The sequence below is a fragment of the Tenrec ecaudatus genome, chromosome 10 (assembly GCF_050624435.1).
Source record: "Tenrec ecaudatus isolate mTenEca1 chromosome 10, mTenEca1.hap1, whole genome shotgun sequence".
NCBI classification, from domain to species: Eukaryota; Metazoa; Chordata; class Mammalia; order Afrosoricida; family Tenrecidae; genus Tenrec; species Tenrec ecaudatus.
The window spans coordinates 134,208,626-134,224,398 of NC_134539.1; the positions used below are offsets into that span (position 1 = coordinate 134,208,626).

Sequence of the window (15,773 nt, forward strand, 5' to 3'; positions counted from 1 at the left end):
GTTTTTCTTCCAGGGAGCCACTGGTGGCTTTGAACCACTGACCCTGCGGTTAGCTGTCCAAAGCTTAAGCTACAGCGCCACTAAGGGCCTTTCTATGGAAGTCTGATAGGGACCCCGACCACGCATTCTGGCCCCTTGTGGGATGGCACTACTACTTCTAACTTACTCCAGGCGCAGAAGCACCTGTCTCAGCGCGCTCTGACTTCTCTTCATTTTATCCCGAAGGAACGCCGGAACCACTACGCCGAGACCCACCCGCGCAGGCGCAGTTCACGCTCCAGCTCTTTGGGGCAAAGTTCCTGGCGCGTGACCGCCGTGCCTTCCACCCTCCCCCAACGCCGTCTCACGACGCACGCGTAGGCCAGCCCCCGCCTCCTTCCACGCGCACGTGCGCGTCCGCGTCCGCGTCGCGCACAGTCGAGCGGCGGGCGCGCGCCCTGGAAAATTCCACTCCTGCGCTAGCTCCGCCCCCCGGTCGCCGGCGCTGCACGCCCAGCCCCATCCCGGCGGCCTTTGCGCGAGCAAAATGGTGGTCCCCGTGCCGCGGGGCTTGTCCTGCTTGTCCAGGGCCCTGGGCTGCTGGTCGCGGCCGGTGGGTCGGGGTTTGGGGGGGAGGAGCCCGCGGGCTGTAGGGGAGGCCACGTAGAGGCGACTGACGGTTCGCCGTTGTCCTCGCGAGGCGGGAGGCTATGGGTCAGACCGGCGGGCGTGTGTGGAGAAGACGGGGTCCCTAGCGGGCCCTGAGTGGGGGGGGGAGGCAGTGTCTCCCGTTATTTGGTTTCGGGTTGGCGGAGGCTCCCTGTGAGTCTTCGTGCGTGTGGATGACATTTGAGTGGTCGTGAGGCAGCAGGGCTGGATTTGTCGCTGTCCCCGGCTGAGCAGACCTCAGGGTCATCAGGGAGGAGCAGTCTCCCGCCTTTGAAGAGTGGATTGGCTATGTGGGAGCTAGAACGATGAGGGACTCCAGCTGACAGCGAGGCCCCACAGAGAATCGCAAGGTAGTATGAGGCTCTGGGAGGAAGAAAAGCCGGAGGACCTTCCTGCTGCTCCCGTTTCAGTATTTCGTTGATGTTTTTTTTTCTCTACTGTACTAAACACGCTTTGAAAGCAGAAACCTTGCTTTCATCAGCTTTGCATCCATAGGGGTTAGCATAGAGAGACTATATAGAGACCTGTATAGAAGACTTGGTAAGTGTGGGGTTACGTTAGCTAAGAAGGTTGCTCACTGGCCAGTTGGCTGCTCGTAATGTTTCCATCCTTCCAGTGGTGCGTTTCCCCCGAAATAGAGGTTTTTATCAATTGTTCCTATGTCGTAATGTGAATGTACCCTTCCTAAAGGGCTTCAGCTTAGAGTTTGCCTAAGATAGACCCCTTCCTCCTCCCCCCGGACTATTTTAACTATACTCTTGTCTTCCAGTCAGCCCTGGGGGTTCAGCCTGTAACTGTAGTTCCAGTGAGAACGAAAAAGCGTTTTACGCCTCCCATTTATAAACCTAAGTACAAATCACAAAAAGAGTTTTTGGAACATGCCCGGAAAGCAGGATTGGTCATTCCTCCGGAACGTTTGGAGCGACCCATAACCGTGGCCTGTACAGGTGAGCGGGTAGTTCTGGAGCCCTGATTAAATCCCCTCTGTCAGAGATCTGCTGGGAAGTGGAACGATTTAGACTGCGCTTCACAGCATGTAATTCTCCGAGACTTCAGTTCAACCTCACCTTTGATCGCCTCTTTTTCTTTGTAGCATGTTTCCCATTGCATGCAAGCGTGTTTCCTTCGTTCCCTTTACAGCCAGGATCCTTCCCAATTTTCTGTGGCTCCAACGTGACTTTTTCTCAGCCTTTGCTCACATTCCTCTTTGCTTTTCCCTTTTCCTGTTTCAGGTGGTATTTTTGATGCCTATGTTCCGCCTGAGGGTGATTTACGCATGTCATCATTTTCAAAGGAAGGACTGAAACAGAAAACTGAACAGTTGAAGAAGAATGTGGCATCACAGTTGTCGTAGGTATCCGGACACAGTTGGGAGTGGATGTTAAAATAAAAATTTCTCATTGCTCCTTCCTCTCAGAGTTCTTAAGTTGCTTGGGTTGGCATCAGCCTCTGGATAATTTGGCAGTATTTTCTTTCTTTATAACAGTCTGTTTCATGCAGAACAATGTGGGTGTCCTGACACTTTGCTTCTCTGTCTTCATCGGTAATTGGGAACTCATAGGACCCTTTTCTGGTCATACAGCGTGATGTTTTAAATAACGAAAGAAAACATCCTGGAGAAGTAGCGTGGAGAGTGACCTTCAGAGACTAGGAAAAGCCAAAAGAGGTCCAGACAAGTCTGTTGTAGCGTGGTAACTAGGCTTTAAAGGGTATACACTTGAACCTCCTTTTGTTATTTAGTTGAAAGGACAAAGATGCTTAGTATTCTTCCCTCTGGCTCTGAGTATGTCTGAAACAGGCTCGTCAGGGTTGTATAGAGGCTTATGTGCACAAGTCAGACTACTGAGCCTATGTTAGTTCTTCATGGGTCCTGAATTTTTCTCTAAATACAGATCTCATCATTTTGCCTTCTCTGCCTAAAACTCTTTGGCTCCCCGTTTTCTTGTTTTTATTTTCTATTGTGAATTAGGTGAAGGTTTACACAGTAGATTATCGATTTTCCATTTAATAGTTCATATACATGTTGTTTCAACTTATCCACTGCCTTCCCCTTAATCACTCATCCCGTTTTTTCCCTCTGCTCCCTGTTTCCATTCCTCCTCTTCTATCCTTCAGGACGTTGACCTTGGGGCAGTGCTGCCCTTGTGTTTTTAAATGACAGATTATTCTAACACTGGGTGAGTTCAGTTCAGATCTGAAGGGGGTGACTAAGCACTATAGTCTTCGTGGTGGGGATTTTAGCAATCTCTATGAACTAGGCAATGTGGTGTCTTTGAGGATTTGGGGTTTTTTTGTTTAGCGTTTTCTCCCACTCTATCTGGGACCATCTGGTTCAGTTCTGTTCAGAGCTGGGCAGCCTCTGGTTCTTTTGGTCTGGGTAGTGGAGATTGATGTTTGCATGACCCATTAGTTCTTTGGACCACATGTGCCCACATGTCTTTGATAAACTCTGTTTCTTTGGTGGCATTCCGGGCTTCTCAATCTGGCCCTTGCCTTTCCCTCCACCATCTTCCACCCCTTGGTGTTCTTTTTCTCACCATAAACTTCAGCCTTTATTTATTTTTTAGTTATTATTTTTCATTTTAAAAATCATTTTATTAGGGGCTCTTACATCTCTCATCACAATCCATACAGGCGTCCAGTGCATCAAGCTCATTTGCGCACCATCATTGTTTTCAAAGCATTTTCTTCCCACTTGAGCCCCTGATCTCAGCTCCCCATTTCTTACCCCTTCCTCCCCCAACTTCAACCCTTCTAAGCTAATCACAATTTCTTGACTATACTGTGCCACGTACATCCTTTCCTTTGCTTGTAAATGCCCTCCTCTCTCTTCTTTCCCAGGTAATTCCAGTGTACTCTTTGAGACTTAGTTCAATCATCATGTCTCTTGTCGAGCCTTCTTTTACTTGGTTGAGGGTGGTCTCTGTTTTATACTGACTACTAATAGCTCTGTCCCACAGTGGTTTTATCGTGGCGTTAACGCTTGGGTGCGGCAAACAGGCATTAAATGCTGATGGCGCACAGTGTAAGGTAGGAGTGCGATGAGCGTGTGAGGCAGGGAAGCATAGCTCGGCCTGGAGGTCAGGAAAGGCTTCCCTGGGAAAGTGGCAAGAAAAGCTGGGACCGAAAGGATTATTTGGCATTAACTGGGTGGAGTAGGTAGGAGCAAAAAGTCTGAGAGAGGGGGGGGGGCGCAGGCTCTGACGCTTGCCAAAGTGCTTGGCAAATTCAAGGATCAGAAAAGCCAGTATTAAAATAAAAGTAAACTCAAAGTGCAAAAGAAAAGCAAAAAGCCAGTGTGGGGCTGGAGAAGTAGATAGGAGAGTGCAGTCCAAGTGATCTGGCAAATAGGCAGGGCCGTACTAGTGATGTGAGCTCTATTTAGACGGCAGTGGAAAACCGTTTAAATGAAGGAATTGGTAAGATTTGATCTTTGAAAACCTTTTTCTGGCTGCAGGAGGGAGAAGGGATTGGGGTAGCTAGGAGACAAGGTTGGCTGTGGTAGATGAGACAGTCAAAGTCTGAAAATGAATCCCATTTGACTGACTTTTCCCAGACAGAGAATTCTGATTTAGAGATTATTTCCCCTCAACTAAAAGCCTGTCTGTCCTACTTCATTGTCTTTCTACTGTCTGATTTTGCTATCTGGAAGCCCACAGTCGTTCTGATGGTTATTCCTTTGTTTGAAGCGAGCGTTTTCCTTCTTAATCCTTGTAAGATGTTTTCTTTCATTTTTCACTTCTGAAGTTTCACATGAGGGGCTTTGTTCTTTAAAATGGTTGACTTAAGATAGAAGGCTGGATTTGTAGGACTTGACAGACTTCGGAAATTATTGAACAATTGGGCAGGAATGAGCAGAAGTTGATGTGAGTAGAGTTAGGAAAAAGGGTCAGCAAAGAGGAGGAAGGCCTTCCCCGCCCAGTGCACTGGCCCAGGGCTGTCACAGTGGGCTCACAAACGGCAGCAGTTGTGAGCATGGCACAGGCCGGGAGTGTTTCGTTCTGTGCATAGGGTTGCCTGAGCCACAACCAGCCCGACAGCAGCTAATTGCAGCAGTGTGGTGCTGACGCAGTGGGCTGCGGTCCGAGAAGTCAGCCGTTTGGAACCCCCAGCAGCTCTGAGGGAGAAAGACAGGACTCTCTTCTCCGGTTATAATCTCAGAGCCCTGTAGGGCTGCTGTGAGTCAGAATTAACTCAATGGCACTGAGTTTGTTTTTGATTTTAAGCTGGAAAATCTCCTTGATGTTTTAAAAGACTTTTTATTGTGAACCAAGTAGGCGTTTACATATTGGGTCATTTTTGTAGCAACAACTTTAACAACTTAGCAACCCTCTCCATAGCCTGTCCTGCCCACTCCTTCCCACCTCCCATTCCCCTCTTCCTCTTACTGTCTTTCCTTCAACGCCTGTCTACTGGATAGCCTGCTATTTCCCCTCCCTCCCCTCCTACCCAGGGGACCGCCAAAGTCTGTTTCTTCTGGTGTGCAAACCTTTACCTTAACAAAAACAAACACACACCTGGTGGTCTCATAAATAGTTGCCTTTGGTGGTTGACTATTTCCACTCAGATAATGCCCTCCAAATCCATGTCATCTCTGTAAGGTCGAGAGAAGAGACTCAGTTCAGTCATGAGGCCGGGTGGGTCACAAACAGCAAGGTTTCTTTCTCTTCTGGGTGTAGATGGGCTGATACTATACCGTGCATCAGCCCAGAGCTCAGGTACTAGTCCCCCTATGTACTGTGCAGAATTGAGGAATGGGCTTGGCCCCTCTGGGGTGGGAACTGCAGGCTGCGATCTTGATTGATCAGCATCATGTGAGCTCCAGCTAGGCATTTTTGGTCGCCATCGCTTGTGGCTCACGGACTCCTCCGTGGTTCGCTGGTTTCTGACAAAGGCACATTCTCTGCCATTTGTGCAGAACTTTTTACAGACTCAGCCTTGGGGCAGAGCTTTTATAGGGCGGGCTCAGGAGCAAGCATGGAGGGACTTTGGTTCTTGGGAGACTCTATGAAGCCTTACACTCTCATGCTTCATTTTGCAGACTCCGGAAAATTAGAGCACATGATGGGAACTTTATAATAAAGGACTTCCCTGAAAAGGCTCAGGACATCTTCACTGAAGCTCATCTTTGCCTAAACAAGTACGTGGACTCCTGACGTGTGCCCATTCTGCTCTCAGCAACAGGATTTGTTTGCTTGCTTGTTTGTGTGTATAGTAAGAGAACTTCCTAGGTGGGCAGTCTTCAGTGAGGAAGCTCTGCTTCCCTTCCCTTCTAGCTTCTGGAAGTTGTTAATTCGACTTTTCCCATGAACTTTTTGAAGCCCTCCTCACACATCTCCCTTCAGTTGGTTATTTTGAAGAAGCATCTTTTTAAAAAAAAAAAGTCTTAGCTTTACCCTGATTCAAGCGAGGGAATTAAAATCAGAAGTGCTACAGAGATGAGGAATTTCCCAAGAATGGTCTTCAGTCCTTAGACAAGTGTTGACGTTCTTTGAACTCTGCTTAGGCTTCTGGTAGGACCCAAAGTTAGACTCCGTCCACGATTTCTTTTTATTTTTTAAAATGTAGCTAGTTATGAAATGATTCACACATGATAGAAAATAGAACATCTCTGTTAACATGTTGACATTTTTCCATATTTGCTTAAAAACCTTAATTTGGAACTGGGGGGAGAAATGAAACATTACGGGGAGAGCTAAAGCCCCATTTCCCTTCCAAGAGATACCTGCTGCCTTTGGTGTCGTCCTCAGGCAGACGCGTATGCTTCTGTTGTACGGATGCTTCTGAACAACACATGGCATCGTTCCTGTGTCTCGCTTCCTGTGAGACTGATATCACTGTGTATGTCCTTTGTATATGTTTGTTTATTGTCGTTGCAGTTTGTGTGTTTGGGTTTTTTGATTGATTTTTTTTTCTCACATTGTTTTATGTGTTCTGTCTGTACTTCTTTAATTGGTGGGATTGATGTAATTGCCTTCTTCCCTTTGATCCCCTCTACTTGTTTGGAAACAATACATTCTGTGTCTGTTCTTGCAGTTGTTGTGTTATCTAATGTCCATTGCAACAGCTACTCAAAACTCACAGACAAAATTCATGACTAAAGGCTTATTAAGGAAGTTAAATTGTGATGCCGGCGAGACATGCTCGGTGTAGTTTATCAGGACATGTTGCAAAGATCACATGTGAGGCAACTGAAAGTACAGTGGTGTGGAACAGTATACCGTAGTCCGCAGAGTGACATCTTGGCTCTGTAATGCTTGTGCAGCAGATTTGCCTAGTGCAGTACATCATTTGATTTCAATACTCAGAGCAGCACCTGTCCTAAATTCAAATGATGGATAGCATGGGGGCAAATCTGTACAAGAGCCCTTTCTCCCAAGTGTTTAAAGTAGCAATGTCATTTTGAGGTGAGCCTGGCCCTTCAGAAAGTAGACAACGAGCAAGGAAGATTGAAGAGTTGGTGATGCCTCTGAATGATATGTCAGTAAAAATGGTTTGAAAATTCAAGAGAAATGAAATCCCTCTCGTCATCAAAGGGTAATTCAAGATCTATCATGAAGAACACCTGCTGTTGGTGACAGGCTAATAACTAAGCTTTTACAAGGAATTCCAGTTACAGCTATTGTCCAAATGGACACAACAAAGTCCAGTGGTGATGAAATCCTACCAACTTCCTTAGTCTGAAGTGGATTCACACATGCCGTCCAGATGCACTGAGACTGGCCGGCACTTGGAATGCAGACATTGGAAACCACGAAGGACCCCCAGCTGGAAAACAGCAGGAAGGAAGCTTGCGAGTGCACGACAGAGGTTTGCAAGCCCAACATTGTAGATGCCCCTGTCAACGACATAAGGCACGGCTGCACACTTAGACGCTGTCAGAGGAAGACACAGCAATCACATGGACTACGTCTGGGGGAAGCTCAGCACCAGTCGCTGACACCAGGCCAGGACTCTCAATGATTCACATGTAAGTTCCGGTTGAAGCTGAAAAAAGTTCAAACAAGTCCACGAGACACAAAGTAGGACCTTAAGTTTGCCCCACCTGGACTTAGAGACGATTGATGTGACGTGTTGAACAGTAGTGACCGAAGACAGATGAGTTGGGTGAGCTGTGGGAAGACATCAAGGGCACGGCGCATGAAGAGAGCGCTGAGTTCTTTTTGACGTAGAGCATCTTCTGAGGCTGTGACTCTGGGAGCAAACCTGTCAACTGCTTCTTGGTCTGTGTGTGGGTGCTACACGAGTACATGGATGTGCTGGAATTTCCCTTCTTTGGAATATTACCCAAAATGGTTCTTGATGCTTCGATGATCAGCTAGGATACCCCTGGTCCCTCCCCCTCTTTAAGCCTGGCTGGAATTTCTGGCAGTTCCCTGTCAATGTCTTGCTGTAACATTCCAACAAAATCAACAAAATCGTATTGACCTATGTTAGGAAGAGTAATTTTTCAATAATTCCTGCATTCAGGATCACCTTCCTTTGGAATGGGCACAGAGAGGGATCTCTTCTGGCCGGTTGGCCAGGTAGCTGTTTGCCTATTTTTTGGTCTAGACTAATGAGCACTGCTTTCAGTGGCTGTCATGAAAGGTTCGTTTTTTAAATCATTTTTATTGGGGACTCATTCTGCGCTTATCACAGTCCTGACATCCGTTCATGTGTCGAGCACATTTGTACTTTTGTTGCCCTCACCATTCTCAAAACATTTCTTTTCTGCTTGAGCCCTTGGCGTCATTTCTTCTCCCCCCCCCCCCCCCCCCCCCGTGAACCCTGGATAATTTATAAGTTACACTGTCATGAAAGTGTAAAGTGCTCTTCCTTTGTTTTCCTTGTTAACTTTGTGCTGTGATTTGACTGACAGATCACAGTTCATAGGCGGCCCCGCGATGGCACAGCCTCCTCCAGCTTCTGCCCGGTGCTGTTTCCGTAGTACATTCCTGCCACTCTGGGCTTTTGTCTCTTACACGGCTGAGTTTTCATTTGCTGAAAATTGAGCCTTACGGGTAGCTTTTTGTTTTTTTTAACAGTTTTATGGGCATTTAACCCACACATCACACAATTCGGTAGACGTGTACAGTCTTATCAGTTTCAGAACATTTTCTGCCCCATGATGAAATCACCTTTATTGTTATTATTATTTTTATTATAAGATTTTTTTAGCACCCCATCAGACGCGACTGAAAAACATTCCTAAAAACCAACAAACAGTCAGTGAACTAACTACAAGCTTTTCTGTCTTGTTGTGTTGTGTTTTGTCATTGGATTTTTATTGTTTTGTTTTCTTTTGTTGCTTGGTTTTGCTCTGTCTTGTTTTTGTGCATGTTATTATCTCCACAGGTCTGTTTTAAATAAGAGGCTAGATGAACAATCTGGAGGAGAATACAGCTGGACCAACAGTTCTGGGGGACATGGGAGAGGGGAAGTTGGGGGGAAAGGAAGTGGTGTTAACAAACCCAGGGACAAGGGAACAACAAGTGATCCAAATCGGTGGTGAGGAGGGTGTAGGAGGCCTGGTAGGATGTGATCAAGGGTAATGTAACCAAGATAAATTGCTGAAACCCAAATGAAGACTGAGCATGATAGTGGGACAAGAGGAAAGTCAAAGGAAATAGAGGAAAGAGCCAGGAGGCAAAAGGCATTTATAGAGGTCTAAATAAAGGCAAGTACATATGTAAGTATATTTATATATGAGGATGGGGAAATAGACTTATGTGCATATATTTATAGGTATAGTATTAAAGTAGCAGATGAAAATTGGGCCTCCCCTCAAGTACTCCCTCAATGCAAGAATACTTTCTTCTATTAAATTGGCATTCTATGATGCTCACCTTCCTGACACGATCGCTGAAAACAAAGCGGGTGCATAAGCAAATGTGAAGAAAGCTGATAGTGCCCAGCTATCAAAAGATATAGCATCTGGGGTCTTAAAGACTTGAAGGTAAACAAGCGGCCATCTAGCTCAGAAGCAACAAAGCCCACATGGAAGAAGCACACCAGCCTGTGTGATCACAAAGTGCTGAAGGGATCAGTTATCAGACATCAAAGAACAAAAAATCATATCATTGTGAATGAGCGGGAGTGTGGAGTGGAGACCCAAAGCCCATCTGTAAGCAACTGGACATCCCCTTACAGAAGGGTCTCTGTGAGGAGACGTGCCAGTCGGTACGATGTAGCAGCAATGAAACATACAACGTTCCTCTAGTTCCTAAATGCTTCCTCCCCCACTAATATGATCCCAATTCTACCTTACAAATCTGGCTAGACCAGAAATGTACACTGGTACAGATAGGAACTAGAAACACAGGGAATCCAGGGGCAATGATCTCTTCAGGGCCAGTGGTGACAGTGGTGATACTGGGAGGGTGGGTTGGAAAGGGGGAACCGATTATAAGGATCTACATATAACCTACCTGGGCGAAGGACAACAGAAAAGTGGGTGAAGGGAGATGTCGGACAGTGTAAGATAGACCAAAATAATTATTAATTATCAAGGGTTTATGAGGGAGGGGGGAGGAGGGAGGGAGCGGGGAAAATGAGTTGATGCCAGGGGCTTACGTGGAGAGAAATGTTTTGAGAATGATGGGGGTAACAAGTGTACAAATGTGCTTGATGTATGTGTGGATTGTGATAAGTGTTGTGTGAGCCGCCCACCCCCCAAAAAGAAGATTTTATTGGGGGCTCTCACAGCTCCTCCTAACAATCTGTAATCCATGTATCAAGCATATTTATACATATGTGGCCATCATTGTTTTTAAACATTTCTGTTGAGCCCTTGGTATCAGCTCTAAATTGCCTTTCAAACGAGTTGTGTAATCATCTCAGTTCCGGTGCTCACTCCCTGCCCACCCTGGTGTAGGCCATTCTTCAGTCTCCTTTTCCTGCAGTTGCAGCCCGTTGCAGGTCAGAGGTCCCTGCGGGATCTCAGTTGCACCTGTGCTTCAGGGATCCAGGAAGAGACATGCTCTAGCTTCATGGGGCCCTGTTGCTGCATCTCTTAAATGTCCCTCAGCTGCATGCCATCACTTTGCATGCTTTCGGGTGGCCTTTTAGCTTCCTCTTTCTTCCGCGGTATTTGGGGATAGACCTTGCGTTCTTGGGAATGAGGTGAGAGTGGCTTAGAGACTATGTGTGGTTGTATCTGACACGACATTTCACTTCAGCTCAGGATAAGTTCGACTGAAACACAGTTAGTGAACTCAGAGAAAGGGGAATTTATCTTTTGCGGAAGATTTCCAAGCCTAGATGGTGAGGAGGCAAGGGCCCCTTCAGAGGGGCCAGCCATGATCATGGTGGCGGTCACTACAGCCGTCTGTTCTAGTCCAGAGTGACAGTGCATGAAGTGACTTGGAATCTTTACTATTAGAGATGGAGATGAAAGAAGCAGGTGGGCAGGCTGTAACTCCTATCTTATCCACTCTGGAATTAGAGGTGAGATTTTTTTTGTCAAAAGGGACAAAGAGCTACACTCTCCAGGAAATACTAAATCAATGGGGAGTGGGGGGCGGGCGGTGGTGGTGGAATCCTGTGTGTATCTTCAAGAATCTAGTCTGTGGTCACTTAGTTTAAGAGCCTTCCTAAAATCGTGTCTCTTTAGGAGCTGGGGTTTGCGGTTTGCTTTGTATCTGTATCTGCGTAAAGGCAGTGTGACTAGGTCCCTCCGGTAGAAACAAAGTTGTGGGGGAAGAAAGAAATGACCAGAAGAGATGGCTGGCTATGTTTTTGGTGGCTTCAAAGGTATCAGTGTGAGATCATCTTGCTAAGATAGGGTGAGCCAGCGCCAAGCTAGTTGGTGCTGATGGTGTGCCCCAGGTCGAGGAGATCAAATGAGGCCTCCCTGGTTATTTGTGGTTATTTGTACTGGACCTCGGTGCCTCTGTCGGTGTAGCGCGAAAGCCAATCTTGTGTGTCAATGAGAAGCTCTCTTCCCCCTTAGGGATCTATGATAATGACAGAGAAATTGCTTTCTGTTCCTGGGATCGAGAATAACTGTACTCTGCCACTAGACCTCTCGGTTTCCTGATGAGTCATGTTACTGTTCATTGCTCTCTCGCCAGCACAGAGCACATCATTTGGCTTTTATAGTAGGCGTGCTGAGAACGTTTTTAAAACAGAATTGAGTTGTTATCAGCTCGTGGGGCCATTTTCAACTTCCCTACGCGGTATCCTAAAAGCGCAGCAGTCAGTGAGCTGTCTCTCACCCTCTTTTCCAGTTCGGACCATGATCGGCTGCATACCTTGGTCACTGAACACTGTTTTCCGGTAGGTTCTCATCTCTCGTGGAACTGGGGGGTGCCTGAGTGGGCAGATTCTAGTGCCTTTGGTTTTCTTAGGAAGGATCCGTTTTGAAGAATACAGAAAGCTTCAGGCCTAAGTTTAGGTTCGATGATTTAATGTAACTTGGCACACACTCTGGTAGGAGGCCTGGCCCACAGGGGAAAAGGAAGTCCGCCTTTCTTGCAGGACTGAAACCCCACATAGGCTGCGTTCAGACTGACCCACGGAGTCCTGGAGGCACAGTGGTTAGGAATTGGGTTGCGATCCATAAGGCCCGAAGTTCGAAACCACCAGGTGCTCTGCGAGAGAAAGATAGGACTTTCTACTCCAGTAAAGAGGCTCACAAACTCAAAGGGGGCAGTTCTGTTCTGTCCCACAGGGTCGCCGTGAGTCGGCATTGACTCAGTAGCAGTGAGTCTGCGGTTGTTTTTGAGGCCTGACCCACACGGGCCTTCAGTGTAGTAACTAGTACTTCACACGAACCCCTGCGGCACACAGTCCATGCTGACTGTGGTGCCAGGTACTCCGGAGAGGCAGCTAAGGAGGAGGACACAGTGCTTTAGATGGCGGTGTGAGACCATCATTTCAGCCTGCTCGCCCAGGGACAAGTCCAGCTCACCTGGTCTTAGCAGTTGGCCTTCATTTGCCTGTTAGGCTCCCACCCTTCACGACTGAAAGGTGAGGAATGTAACGAGCAGATGTGCAGTCCAGAGAAGTACGTGTCCCATAGCAGTATTCCAGCGCTTAGTGGTGGACTGGGTGGACTGGCTGTTTAGAGTCTCGTTTTATTTGGAGAAGGAGCTTCGAGTTGTGACTTAGCTGCAAAGAGAGTTGCCAGGAGGTATGTTCCAGCAGAACTCGAGCAGCCGTTTAACGCAAACCTTGGAGGGTGCGCTAGAAAAGAGGCACTCAGAGGCATTTGGGGGAAATGGTGCGGGTTGGGTCTGGTCTTGCAGGAAGCTCGAGCACATGTGATAGGGCCAGCTTCCTAAACTTGTTCTCCGGTACCCTTAGGACATGGTCTCTGACCTCAAATACAAGACTGTGCGCTGGAGCTTCGTGGAGTCTTTGAACCCGCCCCGGGTGGTTCAGGTGCGCTGTTCAAGCATGGTGAACCAAGCGAATATGTACGGCCAGATCACTGTGCGCATGCACACCCGGCAGGTAGGGGCATGCTCATCCTCTCTCTCAGGGCAGGCATTGCCTCTGGACTTGTGGGTCCCACTTCACAGGACTGTGGCTCTGACAGGCCATGGCTCACCCTGCTGCCACTGCCCCCTTCCCACCACTCGATGTTAGCTCTACTGAGGCACCTCCCTGGGCCCGACTCTCTGCAATTCCTCCATCCCATTTTTTTTAAAGGAAAAAGAAAAAAATTTTATAAAGGAAAAAGATCATTCAATAGCTGATCAAGTTAGTCTCCATTCAGAATTCTGAGACCATTTGTTCTCACCCGCTAAGAAGTTTTGTTATGCTTGTGTCTTAATTGTCTGGGGAACAAGCCAGCCGGCAAGCCAGCTCGGAGAACTCAGGCTGGGTCTGCTTTCCTCCTCGCAGAGTCTGGCCATCTATGACAGGTTTGGGCGGCTGATGTATGGACAGGAAGACGTGCCCAAGGACGTCCTCGAGTATGTTGTGTTTGAGAAGCACCTGATGAACCCCTACGGGAGCTGGAGAATGCATGGCAAGATTGTTCCCCCCTGGGCACCTCCTAAGCAGCCCATCCTTAAGGTAAGGCAGCCTGCCTGGTTGAGGCAGGGCTTGGGGCATCCTGATGCACTCCTGTTGGGCTCCACCTGGTGGAGACGGGAAGTGTTGCAGCACCAGGAAAGGGGAGGGTGGGGGGCAGAGCCACCCTTCCAGGTGAGCCAGGGCTGGGGAAGGATAGTTGTTCATTCGCGTCCTGCTCTTTCAGACGGTGATGATCCCTGCACAGGAAGAGCCACAAGTGGAGGTCCATGAACCTCAGCCAGCCTGATGGCAACAAGGATTCTGGGATGCAGCATGGGGGCGCAGGAGGCTTGGAGGCTGTGTAGTCGGGGCTGTGATGTCATCAGCCTTCGTCATGCAATAGAATGAACTACCTTTATTCTACCCTGTCTGGCTTGGGGTTTGTTTGTTTTTTTTAAAATTGTTTTATTGGGGGCAACTTGGATGTTTTTTTTAACCATGTCACCCTCTACAGGCATGGCTGATGGCTGGGCCCACATGGCCTGGTCTGCGCAGCCACGGACCTCCAGCTCACATTGTCGTCGTCTCTTTGTGTGCCTGACTGCCAAGTCCAGACACAAATGGCTTGTTCTGGGGAACACATGAACCTGAGCGGACATCCGTGACTGTCCGGAATGAAGTGGGAGGTGCTTGTTCTGTATTCCCGGGGCAGGGGTCATGGTTGGGATACAGTAGCCAGGGTGTTGGCAGCGCTGTGGTGGGTTCTGTGCATTCGCCCTGACTCAGGCTGGAGGTCGACCACCCACAGACCAGACGGCAGGCGTGGAAGACAGCATGGCTGTGAGCGCACACTGCTAGCACCCTGGGAAATCTGTTCTCATACGTCCCCCTCTAGCCTTTGGGTTGTACCCTCCACTGTCATCTGCGTCCTGACCTGATGCCAGGAAGCCTGGGGGCTCGGTTCCCAGGTGGCTGACACCTGGACCTGCTGTCTGACCTGCACTGGGCACACGAGTGGCGCAGCAGCGCAGGCACTTTTGCTATGGGGAGCCGCCCAGTCCCCCTAGGATCCTTCGCTGAAGCTGGACGAGGAGGAGGATGCGGGGCCCCGATGGCTGGCGCTGTGAGCAGGCTGGTCACTGGGTGCCAGCCTTGGCTGACTGAGAGTGCTGTTGCTTTCATCACAGTTTGATGTTCAGAACTTAGCTTTTTGGGTTTTTTTTTTTTAAGGAATTTGGTCGTTTAGGGTGAGAACGAAGCAGTCTTGACCTTGTGGAAAGGAGAGTCCAAAGGAGCTGAAGTTAGAGAGAGACCAGCGGAACTCCGTCAGTTAAAGCTGCCCTCTCGCTGTGGCGCAGCCGGGCAGGCTTCACTGGGAAAGGTCGGTGTTTTTACAACAGCTGTCTGTCGAGTGCTCGCTGGAAGCGGATGTGCACGCGCAGGGAAGAAATAGCTCTGGCCGGTTGATGCCAAGCTGCCATGCTTTGTGGCCACTCAGGCTCAACCCTTTGGACTCCAAATGTGCCTCCGTTTTACAGCGTGCCTGTGCAAGTGAGGTTTGGTCCCGTCCTCGTGGCCTGAGCCCTGCTTTAAAGCAAAACCCAAAGGCAGGCTTTTTCAACAGGAGCCACCGCTGGGAAGTGAGGAGGAGGGAGGGGGTGGCCCAGGGAAGGTGGGGAAGCCGGGCAGCAAAGGAACTCCTCATGGGCAAATGGTACCTTGAAGAGCAGTGCTCCAAATGGGCTGTTACACTCACACACACTCATCCTCATCCTGTCTCTTGGGTCTGGCTCCGTGGTGTCTCAATCCCAGACGGCAGCCAGACCGCTGCTGCCACCAGGAGTGAGAAGAGAAGGCCAATTCTGATTTCCCCTTAGGACCAGATCCAGTTGCACAAAAGGCCCCAGCTAGGGAGGATTGGCCTTTGGAAGCACGGGGCAGAGCATTTGTAGTGTCAGCCCCAGAGCCAGCCGTGGCCGAGAGGTGGACAGGCCACCTGAAGGCTGCACAGTTGTCGCTTTGGACCTGGAGTGGGCAGTTTGCTTCCCTGATCTGTCCCCCTTTCCTGTTTAAAGACTTCCACAGGGAAAAAAAAAAAAAAAAGACTTCCACAGAGAGATTCGCCACCCATAAGCTGGAACCAACTACACTGGCCAAGAACAAACATTCTTTATTTTCCC

General features: G+C 48.6%; 1 protein-coding gene across 1 annotated transcript; it reads left to right on the plus strand.

The window, feature by feature from the left end:
• Positions 1 to 440: 440 nt before the first annotated feature.
• On the plus strand, positions 441 to 14,016 carry MRPL45 (mitochondrial ribosomal protein L45). Its single transcript, XM_075561717.1, has 8 exons — positions 441 to 592; positions 1,418 to 1,595; positions 1,881 to 1,998; positions 5,690 to 5,788; positions 11,859 to 11,907; positions 12,937 to 13,086; positions 13,480 to 13,653; positions 13,838 to 14,016. The coding sequence occupies exons 1-8, from the start codon at positions 527 to 529 to the stop codon at positions 13,898 to 13,900; spliced, it is 897 nt and encodes a 298-aa protein (XP_075417832.1). The 5' UTR covers positions 441 to 526; the 3' UTR covers positions 13,901 to 14,016.
• The last annotated feature ends 1,757 nt before the right edge of the window (positions 14,017 to 15,773 follow it).

What these genes read in the sequence shown, in the direction of transcription:
- MRPL45 (XM_075561717.1), top strand. Translation starts at nt 527, where the DNA reads ATGGTGGTCCCCGTGCCGCGGGGCTTGTCCTGCTTGTCCAGGGCCCTG. An exon ending in TGCGCATGCACACCCGGCAG is followed by an intron (nt 13,087 to 13,479) that starts GTAGGGGCATGC and finishes TCCTCCTCGCAG; the next exon opens with AGTCTGGCCATCTATGACAG. An exon ending in CTAAGCAGCCCATCCTTAAG is followed by an intron (nt 13,654 to 13,837) that starts GTAAGGCAGCCT and finishes CTGCTCTTTCAG; the next exon opens with ACGGTGATGATCCCTGCACA.